General features: G+C 59.8%; 2 protein-coding genes across 2 annotated transcripts; both read left to right on the top strand.

The window, feature by feature from the left end:
* The first annotated feature begins 3,652 nt into the window (after positions 1-3,652).
* GGTG_09447 (hypothetical protein) lies at positions 3,653-7,662 on the top strand. The gene has a single exon (XM_009227297.1). The coding sequence runs from the start codon at positions 4,353-4,355 to the stop codon at positions 6,876-6,878; it is 2,526 nt and encodes an 841-aa protein (XP_009225561.1). The 5' UTR covers positions 3,653-4,352; the 3' UTR covers positions 6,879-7,662.
* Positions 7,663-8,230: 568 nt separating this feature from the next.
* GGTG_09446 (hypothetical protein) lies at positions 8,231-9,000 on the top strand (the record flags this gene model as incomplete). Its single annotated transcript, XM_009227296.1, has 3 exons — positions 8,231-8,430; positions 8,777-8,812; positions 8,904-9,000. 3 exons carry the CDS (start codon positions 8,231-8,233, stop codon positions 8,998-9,000), a joined length of 333 nt encoding a protein of 110 aa, XP_009225560.1.
* Between the last annotated feature and the right edge of the window lie 695 nt (positions 9,001-9,695).

Here is a 9,695-nt window from a genome sequence, read left to right as displayed (position 1 = left end):
GGGAAATGCATGCGTGTCGTCGACAAGGCCGCAGTGGACGTTCGTGATGGCGAGTAGTCAAAATCCATGTCGCTCGCATCCGCGCCAGGCGGGCACGCAGAGAGATACCGTATCTTACGCAACCTCTTGCGTCAAAGCTGGGGGGCGCTTCATTTCCCGCCCGCATGATGTCGTATGTGTGCTCTCTCTCATCTGCACATGCCCATCCTCGATGGACGGCAGGGTGCAGCCAGCCTTCTATGTGTGCATACTGTGTCGGTATGTAGGTGGTCCCCTGTGTACCCGGGCCCCCCTTCACCACCGCCGGGGATCCCTCTCGGCCTGTGCGGCGTAGGCAGCCCATCACACAAGAAGGAGCAGAAAAAGAAGAAGAAAAAACAGCAGGGGAGAGAAAGAGAGGCCGGCCAGCTCGCCGGGCCGGCGGTAAGGGATCCCCATGCATGCGCTTTACAGCCTGGGCAGGTAAAGGTGTGCACCTCGTCTATCTAGATACAGAGCAGAGTGGGCTTTGCTGGTGGCCCAGCCCACCTGCCGCGTCCAGGTACCATACGACAGTAAGCGCTCAGTCGGCCCTCTTCGATCTTGGTTCTGGGGAGAGGAGGGGGTGGAAGAGGGAAGACATGCGCAAAAGAGGGGTCTGGGGAGGATGAGAAAAGGGCCGCGATGTGGGCAAGCGGCTGCTGAGCCAAGGCGATGGATGAGGGCCCGACGAGCCGCGGAGGATCCATGGCTGTTATTGATTTTTCCCCCTTCGCATTCGTCTTCTGTCGTACAAGCGCTCGAGCTGTCCAAAGGCACGCCGGTGCATTCCATATTGGTCGATATTTTGTTTATAGCGCCACTCTATCAGGGTGTGCCAAGCCACCTCACAGCTAGACGGCCCAATTGGCATGAACGCACATTCGCCCCGAAAAAAAAAATCACATCACATCATCCCAGCTTTTGGTTTCTTTCTTTTCTTGTCAATAGCCCCCTTGCCGTGGCGGTAATCTGCGAGCCATGATCGCCTTGACAGTGGTGATGTGCACGAGGGTGTAAAAAAAGAAAAATCGTCCAATGTCGAGGAAATACGAACATTGACGACCAGAGCCAGAGCTGAATCTTTGGCGTGCATGGCTACCGTAGACTCGCCCCGAGTGGTGGGCAGGCATGCTGCTTGCTTTTCGGGCTGTCAGGTGTCGCGTCTCTTTGCTTTTCCTTCCTTTATTTTCTGACGATTTGACGGAGCATGAACTGGGAGATTACAACACCCAAATAAATTCATGTTCCAACCGGGCATTTCCCACCTCGGCTCTCTCACCCTCCCCCCGCTTACAGGTCCAGACCTTGTTTTTGCTGTGCCGTGAGTGAATACCCGCAAAGAATGGGCCAGGATGACGCGCGCTGCCTTGGAGGAGGCCGGCTCGGCGGACAAGACACGAATGTGGGAACCCGTATTGTTGTCTTTTTTTTTCTCTCACTTTTCCCCGCGCAGCGTGAACATGACGAAACGGGGCCGGTGCTTCGGAAGGCCGAGTTGCCCGTACCCAGCACCGGAACCAAACACTTCGGCCCTGCGGGATAAACACCTACACCCCTTCCCCGACTGGTCTGCCTTGCATTAGTTGGTACTGTATAAGCACCATTTCTGGGTATACACTCATACGCATATAGCCCAAAAGCAGACAGTCGGACCGCGGCGTAGGACGCGGGGGCGGCTCGGCCTCGCCAGGCTGGCACGAGATTAAATGCCAATTTCTCACACGCGACAGAGAGGACATCACGTAGCATCGAGCCAGCAGCAGCCCAGTATTGGTGGGCGAACGGGTTGGTATGGTTGGCTGGGGTAATGGCGACCGGCCCCACGAATATCCGTATACCTAACCTCTCGACCTGCACGTTCTGCTGCCAATGAGGGAGCTACCTTGGGCTGTGGCATCACACCCGGCACTGTACATACGTATGCGTGTGTATGTATGTGCCTCTGCGGTGCGAGAAGGAGGGATGGAAGCGCATCCGGCAAACCAGAGCGCCTCGTCGCCCACCAGTCGGCCAGAGGGGTTGCAGCGCAGCGTTGGAGAGCTGGACGGCTGCAGGCGAGGACGGCGCAGAGCTGTCAAAGATGGGATGTGACTGGCTGCTTGGCGGGTGCTGGTGCTACGACCAGGCCAGTTACCACCCTCCCAATGGTTCCCCGGTGGTTCCCCGGCCTGTAGAACTCAATTTTGGCTTTTCGACTTTCTCTCGCGACGGTACCAAACCAAACATTCAAGCCTTGACGGGCTGCTTGCGGGCCTGGGCGGCCGTTTTTGGCGGCCGCACGCACGCAATTCCAACACGACTGTGCTCTGCAACTCCGTGTAGGAGCGCCTGGGGCAATAACCCGGAAATCTGGTTCTGGCAATTTGCCCTACGAGTCTGTCTGCCCATCTCCATTCCGCTTTTGCGTGGAGCGACATTGCAATATCGAACCGTTGGTCCATGGCGAGCACCCAAAAATATCAGGCAGGAACCAGGCAGGAGCCAACAAACGACGTGATTGATGGATTTCAACATTTGCTCCATCCATGTATTTCTGACAGCCACCCCCACCAACCACACCTGCCGCATTCATGGCAGCTGCCAACCTGGCAGTGCGATAGACAGTAACGAATGTGCGGATATTACATTGACGTGCGGACAGAGAGTTGCCCCCAGGAAGAGAACGGGTGGCCGGGTAGGTTACCCTCCACGGCTGTCATCCTGGCCCAGCATATTCAGCCATTTGAGCCGGGAAGCTCGTCGACTCTAGAACTGCGGATATTCAACCGTCGAGGAGGGGTGGGGAGGGAGCGAGCTGCGTGAGGCCTAACCAGATACGCTACTGCTGCTGGCGCTGTTGGTGCAAGCAAGCAAGCAAACAAGTCACAGGCAAGCTGCACTGGCTGTCCGCTGTCCCTCCACAAGCCTTCCAGACTGTTTCTTTCCCCTCATTTTTTCCCCCACTGGGCTAGTTGGGGACAGCGTGGAGAGAAAAAGAGACAGAGAGAGGGCTGGGGTTTCGAACCCTCGCCTCGCAAACTGCATCCAAGCGAGGCCGGTCTGCGTGTGCTGGGTTGCATATCGTGCTTGCGAGCACCACGGCACCCCTCCGCACAAGGAGGTACTGCCAGTGCAGCAAACCTGCCCTGGGCCGGTCCCACTTGCCCTGCCTTCTCTCTTTGTGCGCGAGGCCGGCGGGCTGGGCTGGAGAGAGGCTGCCCAGGTAGGCATCCCAAGACCCCTGGGCACAGAATGGGAGTGGAGTATCACGGCCGCCCTTCCTCTCCCATCCATGTTCTTGTTCCTCGCTCCTTTCACACACACCCCCGTCCGCCGACGGCTGGGGAGCGAGAGACCCAGAAAAAAAAAAGACCGATCCACTTTCTCGCTCTTGCAGGCCGTCTCCCCTACCCCTGTCCAACCCAGCAGCCACCCTGGCACTGACTGACTGGGCCCCCCATGTCACCATTTGGAAGGCTACCCCGGCTCCCCTGTGCCTTAGGGCCCTCCCTGGCTAGGTAGCCTGCGTCCCATGTCCCTTGCCGTGGGAGCGCTCTCCGTTCAGGGAGGCGCGCGCAACACGCAGCGCTGTCCCCGGTGGCCGGCACTCAGATTATACATAATAGCATTGAGGCCCAGGTCTATCTCGTCCCCCACAGGTTTGCCCCCCCCCCTTCTTCCACATCTTCACGCTTTGCTTTGAAATCTTGGTTCTACAGGAGCATAAAGGGGAATCAGACACGCGAGCTCGCCTTGCTTGGATCCATTACGAAGAGACCTGTGATATCGGGAACAGAGAACGACGCAGCGGCAGACCACAGACACGTGCTGCTGCGGTTTAGAAAGAGATTCTTCTGGGTTACAACGACGCTCGGGGAACCGCAACAACAACAACAACAATAGGAGTAGCAGCAACAAGAACAACAAGAACAACAACACCCACTATCAGACTGGATAACATATAGGAACCAAAACCTAAAGACCAATACCGCAACGGCGGATCCCCCAGCCGCAACGCCACGACTCGACGGGTCGGTACTACGACGCCAGAGCGCACTGCTGAGTGTGCTAGTCCGTGTTGACTGCTCACCTGCCCGTGTGGGAATCTGGCCAGCTCCCCCCGGTGCTGCACGCGACGCTGGTCCGGGACCTGTCAGCCACTGAGACTGCCGGGGACATCCGCTTCGTGGTTCCGTCTCTACCGCGCGACCTTGGAACGAAATTTCGGTGCCCCGTCCTGGTGCCCACTACCAGGCTGGGATTATAGCGGCCACCACGCAAGGGGAAGGAAGAGAAAAAAATCAAAAAGAAAACGCACAACAGCGGATTCGGGGGCACGGTCCGGGCTGTCAATGCCATCCATCATGTGGGCCAGCTCTGCACTGCCCATCCTGTCGGGCGACCGCATAGGACGCCGAAACAAAAACAGCTCAGTGCCCTCCCCTCCCAGCCCTCCCGTCCTGGCCCAGCTGCACAGCCAGACTATCACGGACCTGCTCGAGCCCGCCATCGACGGCCCGCCGTCCCCAGAGAGCATTCGTGCCTTCAGCCAGCAGATGAGGCAGTCGTCGGTCCACGACAAGCACCAGTCCCGCCACACGTCGTCGGGCTCGTCATCGCTGCTCTCCCTCGTCTCGTCGGGCCGCGCCTCATGGGAGCACCAGCTCGAAGGGCCACCCGCCTTGTCTCGCCGGTCCTCGGGCCGCTCCACCAACAGCATCATGCAGGCCCCAGCACAGCGGGAGCGCGCTGACAGTGTCCAGCAGCTGTTCAGCAAGAACATCTTCAACCGCAAGAGCCGCCTCCGGAGGGACAGCAGCGCCCAGAGCTCCGCCTCGAGCTCCGTCTACTCCTCCGACATTCCCACCTCCGACCCCAAATCCTGTCTCTTCAGCCGGAGGAGGACCCAGAGGCCCGGGTCGCTGGCCACCGACTCCGGCCGCCCGCAGATCTCGGGCCCCTACAACTTCCAGCACGTCACCCACACCGACAAGGAGCGCCTCAGCAGCCTGCAGAGGTCCAGCAGCGCCATCCTGCGGACGGAGCTGTCCACCATCCGCACCTCGCAGGTGCCGTCCTGCGGCGCCCTCAAGGGCATCCAGGCTGAGAGCCTGCGCTTCCCCGACTTCGGCTCGTCCGAGAACCTGTCCACCCTGGACGAGGACTCCACCATGACCATGGACGACGTCTCGCCAAGGACCAGTCTCTCTCGCAGCTCCCAGACCCCCTCGCCGCCGCGGAGATCACAGATGAGGTGGAACCGCTCGCAGGAGCAGATCAGTGGGGGACAGTCGTCGCCGCCGATACCGCCTTCGCGCGTGTCGAGCAGGCTGTCGATGAGGAGCGACGGTATCGACGGCATCGTCGACAGGCCCCAGACCAGCGCCGGCATCCCCGAGAGGCTGGTCGAGAGCATAGAGGAGCACGAGGAGGAGGAGGAGGAGGATGACGACGATGAGGACGAGGGCCTGCAGATGCGCCGGTCCGGCTTCCGCGAGAGCTATGTGCTGCCAACCGAGTACAGGTTCTCGCGTATCCTGTCGGTGGGCACCGTCGCGCCCGAGGACGTCAACTGGCCGCTCATCTCTCCCACAAACACGTCGTTCGACACCAGCCTGGCCGACGTGCCCGAGGAGGAGGAGCACGCCGCCCTCACCCAGGCCCGGTCGAGGCTCAGCATCATTAGCACCCACTCGTCGCTGAGGGGCAGCAACTCGGTGCCGCACCTGAGGCATCTTAGTCTGCGCCAGGGCTCCGCCGCCCCTGCCCCTGCCTCGCGCGCACGCGCGCCGAGTAACGCCTCGGAGACGCTGGGCCGCTGCGACTTTGTCAGCACGCAGCCCGCGCCGGGCGATGTGCCCGAGGGCGGCGATGCGGCCGAGTTCCTGTCGCGCGAGAGCTGGGAGGACGACATCGACTACTGCTACGAGCACGAGGTCGAGGCCGACTGCGACTACCGCTGGGAGCGTCCCTCGCTCGACCTCTCGCGTGAGGACGAGACGGCGACCCCCGTCTACTACGCCGTCGACGGCGACGACGACGACATCGCCCCTTCCTCCCCCATGGGCAGCCTGCACCCGGGTCACCACCACTGGGACGTGCCGGCCCTCAGCCCCTGCGTGTCCATCAACGCCGCGTCCGAGGCCTTCACGCCCGTGTCGGCCGTCGCGCCCGCGGCCAACTTCTCCCTCCGGCAGCCGCTGCGCGTCCGCACCGGCTCGACGGCCACCTTCAAGGAGTCGCAGGGCTTCAACCTGTCGCCCTCGCTCCTCATCCCGGGCTCCGACTACCACCACCAGATGCACATGATGCTCGACGACGACCGCCAGTGGTACCAGCAGGAGGACGACTCGGTCGTCACCTACATCCCCTACCAGGAGCCCGTCCTCAGCATGGACCGCTCCGCCCTGCTGATCCAGTCGCGCACCAGCGCCTCCACCGTCGCCAGCACCAGCACCGCCGACTCGGCCGACCTGCTGCAGCGCCGCCACGACTCGACCGCCTCGTCGTCGGCCGCGTCCTCCACCGCCCTCACCGACCTGACGCGCAGCACCAGCACCAGCTCCGTCAACGTCCAGGGCCTGCTGGCCGGCGAGTCGGCCGCGTCCATCGAGGAGCGCCGCAACTTTAGCCACGTCCTGCCGGCCTCGCCGCGCAAGACAAAGGACGACGCCGCCGCCGCCACCCCGAAGCCTTCCAAGCTGCAAAAGGAGCCCGCATCCCCCGCGCCCAACATGCCCGCACCATCGCCGCCGCCCATGCTGCGCCGCCGTCGCGCCAAGACGGCAGGCTCCGAGGCCAGGCCTGCGCGGGTCAGGCCGACAACCGCGCCCTTCATCGCGTTCCCGGCCTACAACCTTGCCCTCTCGCGCATCTAACCATCCCTACCGTCATGATGGCGGAGGGGGGGTGGTCCCTACTTCTTCTCTTTTCTCAAAGGGTCTGTGTGGACTCGGGTGAGCTACGATGGCATTTCCCATCCTGGCCGCCGATCCCCATCCCTTTTCTTGTCATCATATCTTTGGGACCATCACGATCTCCTTATCGGCAACATACCACAGTCACTTCTCCTTATATTGTCACATCATCATCGTCTCTTGCTTTGGGACCACAAACAATCTCGCCTTTTCCGGCGGATATCATATAGGCATCTCGGACAATTTTCTTAATGGCGGGACCGGAAGATAAACCTCTTGGATAAGAGGCAAACAAAAGATTGGGAACACCACCATCGGAGGACAAGCAACAATAACCTCCACATCTCCTTATTATATCGTCACCACCCTCAGCCGACCCGCGGGCAGCATTCTCCTTTGTCTCGTGCTCCTCATCTCACCTTCTTTTCCGAGATGCAGAGTGTATCACACTTTTTTACTTACGGGTTTGGGTTTTTCTTCCTGTCTATGGATGGCGGATAAAGGAGGGGTGGACGAGTGACTACGACTGGTTACGATTTGACTCAAACAACTTGCCAAACAAGCAAAACAAAAAGAAAGACAATGTACTGGCCCCGAGGCCGATTATATGTACATGTACAAACAAAACATGTTCTGGAAGGAGCTGGTTCTCGGTCTGGCCCAGGATGATATCTGGGTGGAAGAGACCTGATAGCTATACCGCTGCTCACCGAGCAATATTAAACAAATAACAATGAAGCCGCCGTCCGATTTGCCCTGATCGTGTGACACCCTGAAGTTGAGTTGGGGAGGGGCTGCCTTGCCCCCCGTCCTCGCAGATAGCGCATCGTCCCCGCGAGAAACGACCGCTCTTCTGCCAGATGGCTGCGCAAACAAGGCGCTCAAGGACCCTGGAGCACGGCATCACAGACCAGGCATGAGGTAAACTGTATCGAGTTCTGCTGGGGCTGCCGCCTACCTAGCTTGCACAAGCAGCCTCCCGGCGCGTGTGTGAGCGCAGGTCACCCGACGACGAACGCTCCGGGGTTCCTAGTATGGTCGGCGGCTAACCGGCAAGGCAGAGAAAGAGCCACCTCCCCCTCCCCGTGAAGCATCCAGCCATCCTGACATGTGCGACCCGCCTATGCAGACACCCTGTGCAGACGCCGTGGCTCACGCCATCTCCCCATAGTTCATCGTCCATCGAACAGACCGTCGTCCATCGGGGCTCCATCACGCCACTGGCGTCGATCTGGCCACCACTCTGGCTTCTGGCTTTGTGAGATACAACAGCCTCATTGTCCTGCCTTGCTCGTCAGCGACGATTCCAGCACATGGCCAGCCCCACCGTCGACTCCCATCCCCCCCCGCGCTCTTTCGAGTGTCCTCCCCGTCGGGTGGCCCTTCCTCAGCATGACGATGGTCGTGGCAATCTTGGCCGTAGCCTCAAGAGCTGTGACGAACGAGGAAGGAAGATGGGCGAGGGGGCCCGCGAAGCCGCCCACGCCGGCGGACTCGTCCTGGGGTCTGGCCGGTGGGCGGCCGCCGCCCCGGCGTAGAGGTGGCGCTGAGAGCAAGTCCATGATTGATCTCCTGGTTTTGAATGTGCAGGGTAGATCGGGTTTCGCTTTTTGCACTCATGAAATTTCGGGCGCCGAAAAGTGCAGGGTTGGCCGAACGCATTTTTGATGCCTGCTCAGCAACCCGCGCGCTACTCCTCACGCCTGTCCGGCGGCGGCCTGGGAGGTCTCGTGGCGGGAACGACGGCGGCAGGAGAGCGCTTAAGGCTTGCTTGCCTCCTGGGGGCTCTTGGGAAGGCGAGGGGGGATCGGCAGGATGCTGTCGTCGCTGACCCACCGGTTTTGGCGGTGCCATCAAAGCAGCTTGGGCAAGACGTTGGCGGCGGAGCTGCTGTTGTCCGACCGTGAACTGGAGGCAGCCGACTCCAGGGTGCTTTTCAACAGCCATTCAAGCCTTGCAGCGCTGACGGTCCAGCGTGAGTCCAAGGTGGTGCGATGAGCTGCGCAGTCGGGGCTCCAGAAAGGAGAAGCAACGGCAGATGCAGAAGCGTGAAGCCGTTCCTGAGATCCCCGCGGCGTTGTAAACGAGTTCGCCGGCTATGCGCGGTTCTTGGCTAAACGTCAAGGGAAGTATATCTCCGGCCCCCACGAGCCTCATGCTTTGGCAAGAGGAGCGGGGCTGAGATATCGTTTTCTTCCAGCATGTTCGTGCGATGCTCGTGTTGAATTGCCTATTGCTATGCTGAGCTGGCACCGGAACCTTGAACAGTAGCCCTGGTGAGAGTTGGGCGATGACTATGTGCCCAAGGGATGTTAGCAAGTTGAGAATATGTTCAGGGGTGGGGGCATGGTTGGGAATTAAGTCAGTAAGTCAAGTCACTACCGTGACTTTGACTTACTAAAAAAGTCACGGCGGTGACTTTAACTTATTTTGACTGCCTAATGACTTACTTAAGTGACTAAATTAGTCAATTTAAGTCATTGCTTTTTTATTACTTTTTTTATTACTTTTTTTAATTATTAATTTTATTGTTATTTGTCAGGGGTCAATCGGTGCAGAGGCGGGTGGTCACCGGGTCACGGGCCGGATGCGGTGTCTCCTTTGTCAGGCCTCCGTAAATCTCCTACCAAAGGTGCTATCGCCAACAAAGATTGTTCCTTCTCTGACCTCCCCCTCCCTCGTCCCCTTCGGGCACCCGGGGTCGGTCCTTTAAGTCCTCCGCGCTCCAGGCGCCTTCGTGCAATTTAAGCTTTACCCTATCTTTTAGCTTCGCCATTA

The sequence above is a fragment of the Gaeumannomyces tritici genome (assembly GCF_000145635.1).
Source record: "Gaeumannomyces tritici R3-111a-1 unplaced genomic scaffold supercont2.5, whole genome shotgun sequence".
NCBI lineage: Eukaryota > Fungi > Ascomycota > Sordariomycetes > Magnaporthales > Magnaporthaceae > Gaeumannomyces > Gaeumannomyces tritici.
Note: the sequence above shows the minus strand (reverse complement) of the source record. Positions and strands in the feature narration are given on the sequence as shown.

Bases quoted from the DNA above. Each gene is read 5' to 3' on its own strand.
- GGTG_09447 (XM_009227297.1), top strand. From the start codon at position 4,353: ATGCCATCCATCATGTGGGCCAGCTCTGCACTGCCCATCCTGTCGGGC.